The sequence below is a fragment of the Grampus griseus genome, assembly GCF_964374135.1.
Source record: "Grampus griseus genome assembly, chromosome: 2".
Taxonomy (NCBI): Eukaryota; Metazoa; Chordata; class Mammalia; order Artiodactyla; family Delphinidae; genus Grampus; species Grampus griseus.
This window is the reverse complement of record NC_139018.1, coordinates 168,803,060-168,821,423: the sequence shown is the minus strand read 5'-3', so window position 1 is coordinate 168,821,423 and position 18,364 is coordinate 168,803,060. Positions and strand designations below refer to the sequence as shown.

General features: G+C 46.6%; 1 protein-coding gene across 6 annotated transcripts in view; it reads left to right on the top strand.

Annotated features, from left to right (window-relative positions):
- FRMD4A (FERM domain containing 4A) overlaps positions 1–18,364 on the top strand; it is a gene marked incomplete at its 3' end in the record, with an annotated part of 330,271 nt that overhangs the window by 205,070 nt on the left and 106,837 nt on the right. For all 6 annotated transcript variants that reach the window (XM_082647379.1, XM_082647375.1, XM_082647378.1 and 3 more), the window contains exon 5: positions 4,484–4,568. In XM_082647379.1, the coding sequence (XP_082503505.1) occupies positions 4,484–4,568 (85 nt within the window). The remainder of the gene's footprint in view (positions 1–4,483; positions 4,569–18,364) is intronic.

Below are 18,364 nucleotides of genomic sequence, written 5' to 3'. Positions count from 1 at the left end.
ACCTGTGGGCACCAGCGTTTATTGTGATTTCTGCAGGAAAGAATGGGTGAGGCAGGGTAAGCAGGTTTACGATTGGCTAGCTTGAATAATTTCAGCAGGCTTTGGGGCATGTTATAACTGTCCCAGGTTATCCAGTTGCTGGCCCTGGGATGATTAAGGCAGGTGCATAGCAGCCTGGAATGTGAAATCCCCATAGGGGAGGCGAGGAAGTGTATGTGGGCGCTGGATTGGCTGGTCTGCCTGCAAAAGGTATGCTCACAGGTGAACCCTTTACCATCTTTAGGAATTGGCTAAGCCTGGGAGGGGCTGTCCCTCCAGGGTCAGCAAGGCCCCAGACGTCAAATCATCCAAAACGCATAGTTCATACAGAATCAGACTTGGAATTGTCCACACAGACCCTCTGAAGCTACGAGACATCATTCATTTCCTTAGGTTTACCCAGAGACCTGGAATTTTCTTTGTGAACCCGGTCTTTGAGGAAGCCCTCTGCGCTGGTAGGTAAGCAAATGCAACATCGCCACCTACTGCCCAAAAGGAGGACCTTTGATCAGGCTCTCAGGAAAATCCAAAGGAACAGAACTGGCATCAAGACTTTGAACACACACCGTCAACCTTCCCCGTTTCCCTAGAAGTGTCTTCTCCGGTAGAGTGCGCTGGGCCTCGGTGTGGGATTGAGATGGCTGAGGTCTGTTTTTCTCTGGGCACTTTTGACTCACTAGCTTCCTAGCGCAGAAGGAAAGTTCGGGATGAATTAAATATACAGGGTTGGGCTTCCCTGGTGGCGCAGCGGTTGAGAGTCCGCCTGCCAATGCAGGGGACGCGGGTTCGAGCCCCGGTCCAGGAAGATCCCACATGCCGCGGAGTGGCTGGGCCCGTGAGCCATGGCCGCAGAGCCTGCGCGTCCGGAGCCTGTGCTCCACAGCGGGAGAGGCTGCAACAGTGAGAGGCCCGCGTACTGCAAAAAAAAAATACTTATATATCTCCAGGGTTACAGAACAATAATATGACAGGCCTGGAACTCACAGGGTTTCCCAGGCTGTTTCTTGGTGATAAAGGTTAACAGGAAACTGCTTTCCAGTTTCTTTCAAAAGGAGGTGATTTTTTTTCCCGTCCATCTCAGAATATGCTTGTTATTTCCTCCACCTTCCTGTCTCTTGTGCAGCCAGGGAACAAATACTATCTCAAAAGGCATAGAATTTGCCATCTCATTTCAGTTTTCCATTATTAGAGAGTTGGAAAGGGAAGTGTTACTTTTTTTTCTTAATATGCTGTTGAGGAGAAAATGGGGGGCCGGGGGGCAGAATGTCTTCGCTCCTTAATTCTCAAGAATTAAAGCAAATGGGATCAAGATGTACGGCACTGTTTTGAAAAAATTAAGTTATTTCAGACCCAACAGCTTTCGACTCAGAATTATTATTCCAGAGCCAAGGTCACTGACTGGCAAACTCTAGAAGCCTCTGCTCTTCTTCTGGCTCTAGGACTGAAAGTCATCAGCAGCCCTGCGTGGGCAGCTTTCCATGTTCACGGTGAAAGAAGGGGCAGAGGGACAGGGGCTGGGTGTGGAGTATAAGACCCCCAATCATAAATGGGCTGGGAAATCATTTATTATTTTTTCTCCCTCCTGCACTGTCTTCATCGCCCATTTCACTGTCCAGTAAGAACTCCCACCAACGGTGTGTGGAGAGGAGAACAGTTGAAAGCATCTTTCATTCGTAGAACCTTAAGTGTTGGTGCCAGGCTCTGGATTAGTGCTGGGTATGCAAAAATGAATGAGATTTGGTCCCAGGCCTCAAGGAGTTAGCAGCCTACTAAGAAGGCATCTCAGGGAACAGAAAATCACGGCACCATGGGGCCATACAGTAAGCAGAGGTCGTCACCGGAGCCCAGGAGAGGAGGTCTGCTGTGGGGACCGTCCGCAGAGTCAGCGAAAACTTGTGGTGACCCTGAGTGAGTCTGAAGGGAGCAGGGGTGAGCTGGGGTGTGCAGGAGGATGGCTCTGGAAGTGAGAGGAATAGCTCGGACACAGGCACAGAAGCAGGATTGATCTGTAATAGGCCACGCCTGCAGGTCGCCCAGCTGAGCTGGCTTTGCTCTGACCCACCCGGAGCCCCATCCCGAGCCTCTGTCACCCTCTCCCCCTCCCCTCCTCTGCTTCCTTTCCCTTCCCTTCCATCTGTCTGCCTTCCTTCCCTCCTTCTGGTTTTGCTATTCTGACTACCCCTTGCCAGAAAGTTTACAACGGATATAGACTTTTTAATTACATCAAATGTAACTTACCGTCGGTTCTCCATATCCACGGATCAGATGTGAAACCCGCGGATATGTACCGACTGTACTGCACCATTTTATTTACTTTTTAAAATTTCGTTTGTTTGTTTTAGTTTATTTATTTTTGGCTGCGTTGGGTCTTCGTTGCTGTGCGTGGGCTTTCTCTAGTTGCGGCGAGCGGGGGCTACTCTTCATTGCGGTGCGCGGGCTTCTCACTGCGGTGGCTTCTCTTGTTGCGGAGCACAGGCTCTAGGCCTGCGGGCTTCAGTAGTTGTAGCATGTGGGCTCAGTAGTTGTGGCTCGCGGGCTCTAGAGCGCAAGCTCAGTAGTTGTGGCACACGGGCTTAGTTGCTCCATGGCATGTGGGATCTTCCAGGACCAGGGCTCGAGCCTGTGTCCCCTGCATCGGCAGGTGGATTCTTAACCCTGCGCCACCAGGGAAGCCCTACTGCACCATTTTATATCAGGGGCTTGAGCATCTGAGGATTTTGATATCCTGGGGGAGAGGTGGGTCCTGGAACCAATCCCCTGTGGATACCAAGGGAAAACTGTGTTTTGCTTTGAGACGTAGAATTTGCTTCTATATTTCAAGTCTCCGTTACTAGGGGAGTGAAGGTAGTACAGCTTTACAGTTCCTCTGAGACCACTCAGGCCCTTTATGGAGACCTCCATGACCTAGAATACTTGCTCCAAAAGCCGGAGGCAGGTGCCTGTTTTTTTTTTCTTTTTTTTTTTTCTTTTTTTGGTAGGGAAGGGGGTGGTGGTAGAGATCAACCAGCCACCTCATTCCCAGGCTTTGCATGAATAAAGACTATATCGTAATTTCCAAAAATTTTGTAGACCGTCCATGATGGTAATTGTCAGACTAGTATCCGTGGATTGAAAATATCTACTAATCTCTGAAGATGACTCTGGATTCAATTACAAATTTAAATGAATCTGTGTTGTATTCATCACGACAGCCTCTGCACACGTCTGTAAAATGGTCAAAGATGTTGTTTACTTAGTCTGTAGACAAGAGGCTGCAAACTGGGGGGCCACGGGCTCGCCCAAGCCTACACACACATTTTGTTTGCCTTACAGTGTTGGTGTGTTGGTTTTGCTGTCGTCGTTGTTGTTTTAATCTGAATTAGGTTCCAGTATTTGAAAGCAGCAGACTTCTTAGGTGGGGAACTGCTGACCACGTCCTGCTGTCTTTTACAGACTGGCAAGCGGAAGCCCAGCAGGGTTATGGGACTTGCCCTGAATCACACAGCTCTAGGCCCAGATCACTGGGTTCTCGGCTTCCTCCCCAGGATTCTTTCCATCACATCTTAACGCTGTTCTGGACGATCATAGCACTTGTTTCTTCTCATTTCACCTCCTGCCCCCTCTTGGGGCCCCCAGTTTCCACGAGGCAGGTACCCAGTGCCCTCCAGGTGTTGCCACCCCACTCAGAACCTCTTCCCCTCCACGGCTCTGCGTGCCAATCATTTCCTTCTCCCCTCTCATCACAGCTCCCTCAGTGCAGCTGAGCCTTAGACAAGTACAAGTGCCTTCCCTAATTCAGGAATTGAATAAACTCCAGAGTCGATGTGTAAAGGATCATTGAATTAAACTTAAATAATTTCAGCATGTGTTGTCTTGACAAAAATCCATAAGTTTCATCTGGATAAAAAATCCAATTCTCATTTGGCTTCATGTGCATGAATATCACGGCTTTAAGAACGCCAGCCACAGCTCTCTGGACGTGCAGACGTCAAACCCCACCTTGCCATCGTCACGAAGACCTGTTGTAACCATCTCAAGGAGAAATAGGGCCCTTCTTTCGATTAAGCAGAAGAAATTATCTTCTAAAACTCCAGCTCAACAGTGATGAGGACAAAAAGTAATGCAATGGAAACAAATGACATTATAAAAAAATTGGAAAGCAGGTAATGAAAAAGGAAGTCAATGGTCAAGTTCAAGTGTCCTCTTAGAGGTTGATGGCAGGCCAGCTCTTTGCTATGAGAAGGGCTGTCCATCATGATGGTCCTAACCCACGGTAAACGAACTTGAAAAGCACTGTTTTCTCTCAAAAAGGAATCGTGGAAGCAATAGATGATGCCGTTTTCTTTTGTTCCTGTTGGATTGGGCGTCCGTATCCTCAAGTCAAATCATGTAACTCGGAGAACACATGATTTTCTGCCTGATTGGTTGATGCTTCTGTAGTTCACTGGCAGTTTTTCTCTTCCAGGTTCTATATAGAGAGCATCTCATACCTAAAGGACAATGCCACCATAGAGCTCTTCTTCCTGAACGCCAAGTCCTGTATCTACAAGGTAAGAACTTCCTCTTCCTGTTCAGAGTTTTCCGTTGAAATCTGAAAGTCTCCTTTGAAGCTGGGAATCCCAACTTGCTGCCCCTAATGCAATTTTATTGATTAGTAGAAGTAATTTATAAATTAATGACTATAAATAAATGAGAACTCCGTGGAGCTAAAGCTATCAGGTGTTCATACGTGACTACTTCCAATCCCATCACTGTGTTTTAGCTCCTTGGAGGTGTTCCTTAGCTTGACTTTAGGGGTCTCCTGAACTTGGCAACTGTGGCCAAAAGAGGGAAACCCAGACCAATGTGACAAATGCACTAGGTCTCACAATTATAAATGAACCTCTTATAACCAAATGCATGTATATTTGATCATTTTTGGATGTTCTGGAAGTATCTCTCAAAAGGATGCTCTTGGCACTTTGGGTGAGACAATATTTTTTTTATTGAAGTATAGTTGATTTACAATGTGTTAATTTTTGCTGTACAGCAAAGTGATTCAGTTATATATATATATATATATATATATATATATATATACATTCTTTTTCATATTCTCTTCCATGATGGTGTATCACAGGATGTTGAATACAGTTCCCTGTGCTGTACAGTAGGACCTTGTTGTTTATCCATCCCATAGACACTCGTTCGCATCTGCTCATCCCAAGCTCTTACTCCACCCCTCCCCTCCCCCCCTCCCCCTTGGCAACCACAAGTCTGTTCTCTATGGGGTGGGACAGTTTTTTTTACTGTGATAAAAGTTACCGTGGTCTCCATTGGTAAGTGTACAGTTCAGTGGCGTTAAGTACGTTTACCTTGTTTTACAGCCATCATCACATCCATCCACAGAACTCTTCATCATACAGAACTGAAACTCTGTACCCCTTAAACAGTAACTCCCCACCGCCAGCCCCTGGCAACCTCCATTCTATTTTCTGTCTTTATGAACTTGACTACTCTGGGTACCTCACGTGAGTGGAATCACGCAGTATTTGTCCTGTTGTGATTGGCTTATTTGACTTAGCATAATGTCCTCGAGATCCATCCATGTTGTAGCCGATATCAGAAGTTCCTTCCTTTTTATGGCTAATATTCCATTGTATGCAGTTACTACGTCTTGTTTATTCACCCACCAGTCCATGGACCCTTGCGTAGCTTCCACCTTTTGGCTGTAGTGAATAATGCTGCTGTGAACGTGGGTTTATAAATACCTGTTCAAGTCCCTGCTTTCAGTTGTTTTGGGTGAATACCCAGAAATGGAATTGCTGGATCATATCATAATTCTATTTTTCATTCTTTGAGGAGCTGCCATACTGCTTTCCATAACGACTGCACCATTTTATATTCCCACCAACAGTGTGTGAAGATTCCATTCTGCACATCCTTACCCACACTTGTTATTTTCTGGGGTTGTTTTTTTTTTAATAACAACCAGCCTAGGAATTCCCTGGCGGTCCAGCGGTTAGGACTCTGCGCTTTCCCTGCTGAGGGCACTGGTTCAATCCCTGGTCGGGGAATTATGATCCTGCGAGTTGCACCGTGCAGCCAAAAAACAAACAAATAAATAGTAGCCACCCTAGTGGTATTAGGTGGTACCTCACTATGGTTTGGGTTTGCTTTTCCCTGACGATTAGCGACGTTGAGCATCTTTTCGTATGCTCTCTGGCCATTTGTACATCTTCTTCACGGACACGTCTATTCAAGCGACAGTTCTTAATTGAGTGGGACAGTCCCTTGCATCCAGTTCCCCCATATGCTTGTAGTGTTTCCTTTCACTGGATAACCCAAAACGCCCACAGAATCCAGCACACACCCCGTCCCGGGGGAGAGGGGCTTGCGGAATACCGCTCCCCGCCCTGGGTTGAGAATCATAACTAACAGAATGTATTTAAAGTGAACGCCCACTCTGCACCCACGCTCCAACACGCCCCCTTCTGTCTCAGGAGTGCAGCCTGAGGTCAGCTCATTAATGACCAGGGAGAAGGACAGCTGGTACTTAACGCCCATGGCGCCGTGGTGGGCTTGGTGCCGAGCGCCTTCTGTAGGTTGTGTGGCTGCATCTTTGCACCATCTCTGAGATGAAGACTCTTCTTTATCTTAGTTTTCCCCGTGAAACAGATGAGGCACAGGGTGGTTATGAGATTCACCCGGGGTTGCATATCCACTGAATGGCAGAGTCAGTCAGGGCTGAAGTTGGCAGCATGATTCCAGATCACAGATCCCACCCGCTGGGCTGCAGTGTGCCCTGGAGGGCAGACTCTCCTTAGAGAACTTCAAAGCCGAGTACACCTGTTGTAACATGGTCAATGGCTGTATTCAGAGGAGATCCCGCTGCCTGTATTTTCCTGTTTAACTAAACCTAGTTTGGAGGGATTGCAACACCTGACCACACATGAAAGCACACACACAGGCGAAGCGGTCTGTCGGCCATCACTTCTCCTTCTGGAAGTTCTTCACATCACTGCACAGAATAGCTCCACTGAATGCAGATGTTCAGAATCGTGGAGGGCGTGGTAGTGATCAGATTCAGTTCTGTGAAAGAACCTCGCTTGGTGACAACTGCTGAACCAAGACTTAACCTGGGCGCAAGCCCAAGAGCGCTCAGACTACAGTATTCGGGGCTTTTGCTGAATGGAAGAACAAAGACGCTGCATGTAGTTCCAGGGACTTGCAAATTTCTTCCTCTCTCTAAACCCTCATTTTCTCATTATAAAGTGGAAATAATAATACCGGTCTTACGTACCTCGTAGGTGGCAAGCGTCTCTGATGGTGTTTGTTTAATCCATGTGAAAGCCCTTTGGAAGAATTCAGGAATAAAAAGTGAGGACTGTCCACCAGGGGGCAGACTTGGGCAGTAGATGCCTGGGAAGTCGCTGACTGGGATGAAATCGCCCTCAACCCCAGCAAGTAAAAAGTTGCCCCAAACTGTGCTTATACAGACCCCTGGGTTAAGGGAGCAGACATGGTTTCTCTCGGAGTTGTTCGGTTCAGTCTAGTCACAGATGCTGAGCTGAAGGTGAAGATTTCAGTGCTTCTGAACATAATGATCACAGAGGACTCTGGGATGAATGGGAAATTGTAAAAAAGAAATCCCCAGAACTAAAGAGGTGATGCATTCGGAGCCAGCCACATTTAGGGTCCAGGTGCCCACAGCCATCAGCCTGCCTGCTGACCTGGGTGGTGTGTGCCCTTCTAGAACCCCAGCTGTCTCTTCTCAGCATCTGTCCTGGAGCTTAGTGACTTGCGTCAGTGAGCCCGAGTTGGCTCTTCTGAAGGTTAGGTAGGGGACAGAATCGCGTCACAAGGCCACCCGTCTCCTTCCCATCATCAAAAATAATGTTTTCATCTGCATAAGTTGACACTTAGAGTCTATAAAAATTTTTTCACTTGTCTTACATTTTTTGAGGCTCATGAGTGGGATGGAATCATCAGCTTTACTGAGGGAGGAAACCGATGCTGGAGAGATTTAGTAACTTAGTGAAAGACAAGGAACCAGAAGTGGTGGAACAGGCTTGGCACAGTTGTAAATATGTAAAGATGGCGGAAGGCCCGGGAGCAGAATGACTGTGATTAGGGGTTTAGACTCCGTGGCTCACAGACTTGGGTTCCCTTCCTACCTCTGCCTCTTAGCGACTGCAATAAATGTGGACACCTTCTGTGACGTCTCCAAGCTTAATTTTCTTCTTTGGTTGAACAAGGATATTAAAAGACCCAACCCACCACCTTCTTGGGGAGATTAAGCGAGATAGACATGAAGGTGGTTAGCACCCCACCAGGCACGTTATTAGCTCCCGCTGAGATAGAATTGCTCACTTGGAATCAGATCTGAGCTCACCTTGGCTGCGATTTTCTGCGTGCTGCCCACACTGCCCTCTGGCGCTTTGGAGGCCTTGATGGACCTGAGAGCGGTGCCAGGCACGTAACCGGTAGGTGATGCTGATACCAGCTGACCCAGCGCCCTCCCTGTGTCTTGGGGAGCGATTCCTACAACGTACTAGAATCTAAGTTGTTCAGATACCATAAGCTGTTTATTCCTGCTTCCTCCAAGTCCTTATTTCATTCGCTTTTTTAACGCGTTCACATTTATTTTTATCTAAGTAATATATGCCGTGGTTTAGAAGCCACATGGCTCTAGGAGGCTGTTTATGAAAAAGAGCCCCCCTCCCCCCTCCCGCCCCCGCCCCCGCAACTCCTGCCGCTTCCAGCAATTTTAGCTGTTTCTTCTGGTATTTGCCTCTCTCTGTTTGTAAATAAGGGGCACAGGGTGTTATTCCTTGATTTATCCATCTTTGATGTACTGAATTCCTCGTAAGGCAGGTGAGGATTGAGGTCTCCTATGCAACCACCCACACTTTCCTTTTCCCGTTTTCCCAGTATGGTGATAGCACAGTTCTGGGCCAAAGCCATACCCATCAGCATTACATTATTATGACTAATCCAAGTAGCATCCTAAGGTTGTGATTCCTTTTTTAGACAACCAGTTATTTTACCTAAAGGTAATAATAATTGCCTTGCTGTTACTTGTTTTAGTTTCTATGTATCCATCATTTTTTTTTTCCAGAAGCTACAGATTCCCAAATGTCCACCGACGTTAATTGGCATCTGCATCAGATAATTCATCCATTCCTCTCTTTAGCTTGGGTTTTGTTGCTGCTGCCTTTGTTGTTTGTCCAGGCACCTCCCTTTTAGAGTCCTCTGTCCTTCTGTTCCTGTCTGGACATGGCCTCATTCATAGCCCTCAGCCCAAGATGCCCCTTTCCTGTCCCGTCTTCCCTTCACCCCAGCTCTGGACTGGGTGCTCTGCTTCCTGGATCCCAAGTCTTCCTGTGTTTTGTTTTACAACATTGTTTCACTGGAGAACATCCTGCAGTAACCCAGAGAAAGCGTATATGAGAAGTACAATGTTTGGGTCCTTGCATATCTGCAAAAGCCTTTGCTCTACTTTTATATCTGGTTAATGGTTTGACTGGATGTGGAGATACAGAATGACTTCTCTCGGAATATCAAAGGTGCTGCCTCAGAGTCTTTGAGAGTTGCTTGCTCTGGTGAAGTCTGCAGTCCATACGCTGTATGTGGACTCCCCCCACCTCCATGACCCCCCACGGGATCTCTTAGGATTTCTTCTTTATTCCTCTTCATCTGAAGTTGCAGGATGGCGCGCCCTAAAGTAGGTCTTTGTAAGCCCACTGTGGTGTGTATTCAGCGAGCACTTTTAGTCTGGACATTCGTATTCTTCAGTTCTGGGAGGTTTTTCGTATTGTTTCTTTAGTGATGTGTCTCTGTTTCCTCTGTGCTCTCCTTCTGGAGCTCCTGTTAATCTGATGCCAGGCACAGCCTCCTGCTTTGATACCTGGTTTCTCCTATTTTCCATCTTTGTCATTTTGTTCTACTTTCTAGAAGATTTCCTCAATAGTATCTTGAATCTCCTCTATTGATTTTTTAACCTTTGCCATCATGTTTTGAATTTCCCAGACTTCCTTCATATTATCTGATTTTTCTTTATATACATGTAATCCTGTTATTGTCTTTGAGCCTGATATCCTCTTATCACTCCAACAATATTAATTATCATGCACGTTCTGTTTCCTTTGTGTTTCTTTCCAGTTCTTTTTTTTTTTCTCTGTTTATTTATTTTGGTCTCTGTCTTTCATGTAGGAGGCTTTCCATCCATATTTAAGAGTGAGGCACTCAAAAGCTCCCAGTGCCCAGGTGGGGATGATCCTCTGTGGCTGTCCCTGTGGAGTGTCCCAGTGGCAAGCTGTTTCTTTCAGTGGGAACCCTAAGTATCAGTGCTTTGTGTCTTTTCTCATGGCTCTTCATTGTCTCCAGAGGATGTAATGTCTTACTTCCCTCCTGGGATGTCTCCTCCCGCTTCAGGGTCTTGGGGACGGAGTGACCTCCATTAGGGTGTAGGCCCCCTTTTGAATCCCTGAGCTCTCGGTCTGCTTCATCCTAGCTTCCTACGCATCATCTTCTCCAGAGACCAGACCTCTGATCTCTTCAACAGCACAAAAGCGAGGAAAGGTGTTTTGCTCTGTTCATTTGTTTTGTCATTTTCCCCAAACCACGAACGCCAGCTCTCACTTTCCACTCTTCACCAGGAGACAGAAAGCAGAACTGCAGTGGATTTCGCTCTCACTTCTCCTTGCTTTACGATCCCCCTATTTTCTACCAAAAGAGCAGGAAATTACAGTCATAATCTGTACAAGATGCAGAAAGTTAGAATCTGGTCAGGAACGAGCGGGGCTCTGCTCGTCTCCTTTCAGTGAAGTAGGAGGACGTGTCAAAAGGGGTCATCGGGACTTCCCTGGTGGCGCAGTGGTTGAGAGTCCGCCTGCCTATGCGGGGGACGTGGGTTCGTGCCCCGGTTCGGGAAGATTCCACATGCCGCAGAGTGGCTGGGCCCGTGAGCCATGGCCGCTGAGCCTGCGCGTCCGGAGCCTGTGCTCTGAAACGGGAGAGGCCACAACAGTGAGGGGCCCAAGTACTGCAAAAAAAAAAAAATCAGGGCTTCCCTGGTGGCACAGTGGTCGAGAGTCCGCCTGCCGATACAGGGGACGCGGGTTCGTGCCCCGGTCCGGGAAGATCCCACATGCCGCGGAGCGGCTGGACCCGTGAGCCATGGCCGCTGAGCCTGCGCGTCTGGAGCCTGTGCTCCGCAACGGGAGAGGCCACAGCGGTGAGAGGCCCACGTACCACAAAAAAAAAAAAAAAAGAGGTCATCAACACCCGACATGGCCACTTCCTTCACCAGCATTTCCGTTGTGTTTCGACTCATTCAGGGGACAGGGGGTGATGGAAAGGAAACTTATGACCAAGGGATGGACGAAACTCATTGAGAAATGTGTCTAGTTCCGAGGAAAACTCCCATGGGAAGTGAGCCTAGGATGATGTGTGCTTCCTAGGAAGTGACCCAGGAGAGCAGAGCTCTCCTGCCAAGTTTTCCATCTGGTCGTCTCTCTCTTGGGATGTGGCTTCCTCTGTCAGCTGGAGAAGGCCCATCAGTCAGCCCCGTGGGGGGCAGTGGACTTGCTACACTAGAGGGAGTGCTGGGGTGGACGTGGACTCTAATCTCAGCACTTTCACCACCTTCAGGATTGAATCCTGCCTGCTCGGAGTTCTCCAATGGCAAAGTGAGCTTGCTGTCAAAATTAGTCACCACAGTAATTTTCAAAAGCCCTTCAGACAACATGTGCTAGGTCATAAAATGTCAAAATGTTTTTTTTAATTTTTAAAAAGAAGGATTCCCTTAGATGATAGATCTTAAAGTTATAAGGGAAATATAGAATTCTGAAATCCAGCTTCCTGTCATCTTCAGAGGCATACCTTCCGAGAGATAAGAAAAGAGGCTCCCGGAACTTCCCTGGTGGCTCAGTGGTTAAGAATCCACCTGCCAATGCAGCGGACACGGGTTCGAGCCCTGGTCCGGGACAATCCCACATGCTGCAGAGCAACTAAGCCCGCACACCACAACTACTGAAGCCCCTGCGCCTAGAGCCCATGCTCCACAACAAGAGAAGCCACCACAATGAGAAGCCCGCGCACCGCAACGAAGAGTGGCGCCACAACTAGAGGAAGCCCGCGCACAGCCACAAAGACCCAATGCAGCCATAAATGAATGAATGAATGAATGAAAGAAAAGAGGCCCCTACACTGAAGGACCTTCCACTGCTATTCAGTTCCTAAGAGGAGCAATTTGATCCTTAGATGATTTAAGTTGGGTGAAGTGAGGGACTGGTCAACATAACTAGCTGCCCTGTTATGAATCTCATGTTTGAACAGAAGGGGTTGACCATCCACTCTTTATATGCATCCATCACATTTACATGCTTGATCTCAGAATTTATCTTGTCCGAAATGATAACCAAAGAAGCAGGGCCCGTGGCCACCATCTGAAGACGCACAGAAGTATGTCTCCTGGTTTGGAGGAGAAGTTGGCACCAGCATTCTTCTGAGTGAATTTTGATGATCACCTTCCACTGACCTCTCACTAAACAAGGCGCATGGTCAATGCTCAGTAAATTGTTTTTAATGGCTTCGTTTCCAATCCCAGGATGAGAGGCCCGCGTACCACAAAAAAAAAAGATACATGGACTTCCCTGGTGGCACAGTGGTTAGGAATATGCCTGCCAGTGCAGGGGACACAAGTTCGAGCCCTATTCTAGGAAGATCCCACATGCTGCAGAGCAACTAAGCCTGTGAGCCACAACTACTGAGCCTGCGCTCTAGAGCCCCCAAGCCACAACTACTACAGCCTGTGCGCCTAGAGCCCATGCTCCACAACAAGAGAAGCCACCTCAATGAGAAGCCTGTGCACTGCAACGAAGAGTAGCCCCCGCTCGCCGCAACTAGAGAGAGCCTGTGTGCAGCAGTGAAGACCCAACGCAGCCAAAAAAAAAAAAAAGATACATGCACCCCTATGTTCATTACAGCACTATGTACAATAGCCAAGACATGGAAGCAACCTAAATGTCCATCAACAGATGAATGGATAAAGAAGATGTGGTACATGTATACAATGGAATATTACTCAGCCATAAAAAAGAATGAAATAATGCCATGTGCAGCAACATGGATGGACCTAGAGATTATCATACTAAGTGAAATAAGTCGGACAAAGACGAATACCATATGATATCACTTATCCGTGGAATCTAAAATAATGATACAAACGAACTTATTTGCAAAACAGAAATAAAGTCACATACGTAGAAAATAAACTTATGGTTACTCGGGGGGAAAAAGGGGGAGAGGGATAAATTGGGAGATTGGGATTGACATATACACACCACTATATATAAAATAGATAAGCAACAAGGACCTCCTGTATAGCACAGGGAACTCTATTCAATACTCTGTAATGAGCTATATGGGAAAAGATTCTAAAAAAGAGTGGATATATGTATAACTGTTCTGTACAGCAGAAGTTAACACAACATTGTAAATTCTTATAGTCCAATAAGAAGTTTTTTAAAAAATAAAATAAAATGTAAAAAAAATAAAAAAGATTCCAATAAATGCTAAAAAAAAATGCTGAAGAACAGACAAAATTGTGGAGTTCAGATGATTCAGAAATGCCAGCAAGTGAAAATAAATAATGCAGACCCGATATTTGTAGTGAGTCTCAGAGTTTCCAAATCACCTCTACATTGCCGCCTCACCAGACTCAATACAATAATTGGAAAAGAAACTGTTCTCCCCATTCTACTGACGAGGAAGATGAAACTCAAAGAGGTCCAGGGATGTATTTATTCAATGCCCCAGAGTAGAAATAGTCTTAAAGAGATGGCAAGAAACCATCCTCTTCGGGCGTTTTGCGGGTACAAAGAAAGATGGTTACAGTGGGTGAGGATTTACCAGAAAAACCGTGGGGCAGCCCTGCAGGTCGTTCTGCTTGGACTTGGCAAAGGTCATTCTCATTGAAATCTTTTCAACCTACCATGTGGTTGCTCATCATCTTTTCTGTTATAAAGCTCTCACGAATCTTCCATGAAAGCTGGAATTTCTGACCAAGGAGGAAGGCTTTTCATTAAGATTCTCTGTTGAGTCTGAATATCACCACCAGGGCCCTTGGAGCAAGGGGGTCGTGACGAGTTCCTCCAGCTCTCAGGACTTTTGGAGACCGTCCTTACACCTGTCACTGGGGATTCTCATGGGGCTCTCTCTTTGGAACGCTCAGAGACCCTCAGAATGGAAATCTTTTTGGGCATATTGTTAACCGTGAGGCTGCTGATAGATGACCTCAGGCCTCCTCATTCGGCAACTTGTAGAACAATGCAGAATGCCATCCTCCACAGCCCTGTCTGAACACACACACACACACACATACACACACACGCGCACCCTGCAGAGAGTCACGTTTTGTCTGTCCATACCGCGTGGCAAAAGATCACAGAAAGCGGCACACGTGGTTCAGTAGTAAGTAAGACAGATGTCCAAAGGACACGTGACCTCCGTGACATCACTGACCCTCCCATCAGCATCCCCCTGTTAGCAGTGAGTCTCAGGAGGAAATGACTCCATGCCCACCAGGCCACCCTAGATTCCCAAGGAAGCCTCCAGCTCGGCAGACAACCCTGCCGACACCCCTCCTCACATGGCTCTCAGGGCACTGGGGGCACAGAGGAGTGTCCCCCGTCCAGCCTGTGGGCGATGCCGGTGGGAAACACCCGTACATCTTCCTTGAAGGGCCTTCTGATCCCCATCTTTCTGCATTTCCCCCTCGGTTGGGGGAAAACCCATTGCCCCAGGAAAGTGTGGGATTTTTGCACGAACTCTTCGTGATCGGTTTATTTGCTCTGCTTGAGCAGAAACACTTGAAAAGAGCCACCTCTGCATTTGAGAGAAGCCAGATGAGAAAAAGGTGCAGTGATCTTTGGAATGTTATATGGTAGGCGGATCCCTGGAAACATCTGTCCGCTTCTCCCCACGGGGGCTCAGCTCTCAGGGTTTGAGGTACAACGGGAGGTGTGTGGTGTGGGCAGGAAATCTAGAGCTCTGTTCCATCGCAGGGGATAAAATCACCTGGGAGGACAAGGTATAAACGGGGGAAGGTACTATAAACAGGAGACATCAGGGAATCAGGCAGCGGCTGCGAGGTAGGAAAGCGTGTTCTTCGGCATTAGGGAGCATCTCTTCCCCCACCCCCATCCCCGTTCCTAGATTGGGTCTTATAAACACCATTTAGACTCTGTACTGATTCCTCTGAGGACAGATGATGCCATGATTCTTGAACTCAATAAATACTAAATGGAAACAGTGAGAAGGAATACCGCAGCTCTCTTTCCCGTCACATTTTGCAAGAGTGGGGACGTCTGGGCCACCTCATTCTTCAATCCTTTTCCCTCTTACTGGTCACGTTCTGGCTCTCATTGTTTTTAATATCTTCACTGGGAGATGGTCAAGGTCAGAGAAAGTGGAAATTCACCCCAGTTAGAGGCACTAGTTCCCGCTTACCCTGAGGACACATATGGCCGGTGAGAGAGAACTCGTATAAATCAGGTTCGATGTTTAAATGGGCATCTTTGGTAGCTTGATTCTGAATAATGGTACGTACATTACAGTTAACGCTGCCATGCGATTAGCGTCTCACAGTCTCTCCTGGAACTGCAGAACGGACTGTGCAAAATCAAATCAAATGGAAAACGACCGCCCTCCGCCTTCCCCACTCCTGCCCTCTTTCCCAAAGATATAGATGTTTCCCTTTAGCAGATGAGTCAAGTAATGAACTAAAAACAATGTTCGCACTTAACAGGGTTGTTCCCCATGGTTGGCTTTGAGTTGGCCTCTCCTGGGATGTTAAGTATTAGCCACCGTTGACCGTTGCCTGCAACCTCGGCGTAAATGTTTGACGGAGTACGCTGACAAGTACACACCAGCGACTTTCAGGAAGTCGACTGGTGGGAATGGAAGGGCACACAGTGCGAGTAGAAGTGATCCACTGTGGAAACCCTGTACGGTGTTTCTGTTAAGTCATTTGTCCACTGTTAAATGATTTACATTCTGATGGGACCTGGTAATCCCAGGACTGCAATTCCAAGCATTCCTCCACACTCCAGCACTGACAGTCTGTATCAATTACAGTGTCCGTAAAGCTCCTTCAGCCGGTTAAACATAAAGAATTGTCGTCCCCCATCCTTCCATGTCTCTCGTTAGTTCTCTGAGCCCACCTCCAAGGTGTTTCGGTAGCAAACATTATTATCCATATTTGAAACTCCTAAGCTCGAAAGAGCCTGCAGGATATCCTTCCCTTGAAATACACAGGCTTGCTTCAATGCATTGTTCTGAATCACAGGGGCCACTTCTGGAGCGCACAAAAATAATTAGAAAATCTGTGAATCAGAGTTTGGTTTATACTTCGAAAAAAAAAGTAACCCTTGTTTTAGCTAACTTTGATGCTACCTGTGGTCCTGAGACCATGTTGTCTGAGACTGTGACCTGATTGGTTTGGGGGAGAGCATGCCCTCCAGAAGGTCAGATGCTGGACAAGAACTTGGGGGTGCTTCCCAGCCCCATCACAGCCACTAAAGCCTTGTGACTCTGGGGGAGTCCCTTGATGGTTTTTGGTTTCTGTTCTCAATGAAAGCGGGTGGCTGGGCTAGCTGAGGTCTAAGTCGGTGCTTGCGCTAGTTCTTTGTGCTCCAGTCACTCACTGTAGGATCTAGGGGTATTAAGGAGAGAAAAGAAAGGTAGGCATTTCTACTTGTACTTGATAACAGAAGTACAACGTCAGTTAATTTGGTTATTATTCTTGCGTGCTGGTGGACTCCAGGCTTTCCTTTGTCTCTAAGATCTGAACTGTATGTCAAATACAGTGTTGTGCACTTAAAATCTTGTTAGGAGGGTAGATCTCACATTAAGTGTTCTTACCTCCCCCCGAGAAGAACACACAGAGTGACACAAGGAAACTTTTGGAGGTGATGGGTGTTTATTACCTTGAACATGGTGATGGTATCACAGGTGTTTGCATATGTCTGAAGTAACACATTATATATACTAAGTGTGCAATTTCTTTCTGTATCTATTATACCTCAGTCAAGCTGTTAGATACAAGGAGATATGGACTATATACATTTTGAAATATATATACATAGGATTTTTTTAAAAACCTAAGAGAGGCTTATGTCCTTTTAAGACCATGTCCATAGATCACGATTAAATATTTGGGGGAAGAACTAGAGAACAGAGTTTTGTTTTGTTTTGCTTTTTAACATCTCTATTGGAGTATAATTGCTTTACAATGGTGTGTTAGTTTCTGCTTTATAACAAAGTGAATCAGTTATACGTATACATATGTTCCCATATCTCTTCCCTCTTGCTTCTCCCTCCCTCCCACCCTCCCTATCCCACCCCTCTAGGTGGTCACAGAGCACCGAGCTGATCTTGATCTCCCTGTGCTATGCGGCTGCTTCCCACTAGCTATCTATTTTACGTTTGGTAGTGTATATATGTCCATGCCACTCTCTCACTTTGTCACAGCTTACCCTTCCCCCCCCCCATATCCTCAAGTCCATTCTCTAGTAGGTCTGTGTCTTTATTCCTGTCTTACCCCTAGGTTCTTCATGACATTTTTTTTTCTTAGATTCCATATATATGTGTTAGCATACGATATTTGTCTCTCTCTTTCTGACTTACTTCACTCTGTATGACAGACTCTAGGTCCATCCACCTCACTACAAATAACTCAATTTAGTTTCTTTTCATGGATGAGTAATATTCCATTGTATATATGTGCCACATCTTCTTTATCCATTCATCTGTTGATGGACACTTAGGTTGCTTCCATGTCCTGGCTATTGTAAATAGAGCTGCAGTGAACATTTTGGTACATGACTCTTTTTGAATTATGGTTTTCTCAGGGTATATGCCCAGTAGTGGGATTGCTGGGTCATATGGTAGTTCTATTTGTAGTTTTTTAAGGAACCTCCATACTGTTCTCCAGTGTGGCTGTACCAATTTACATTCCCACCAACAGTGCAGGAGGGTTCCCTTTTCTCCACACCCTCTCCAGCATTTATTGTTTCTAGATTTTTTGATGGCCATTCTGACAGGTGTGAGATGATATCTCATTGTAGTTTTGATTTGCATTTCTCTAATGATTAATGATGTTGAGCATCCTTTCATGTGTTTGATGGCAGTCAGTCTATGGAACAGAGCATTTTTAAACTTGGATTCTCTAACAGTGCAGACCAGTAGAACTTTCTACAATGAGCGCAGTGCCCTGCATGTGCTCTGACATCATGGTAGCCAACAGCTGCCTCGAAGTATTGAGTACATGAAAGAGATGTGGCTGGTGCAACTGGGGAAT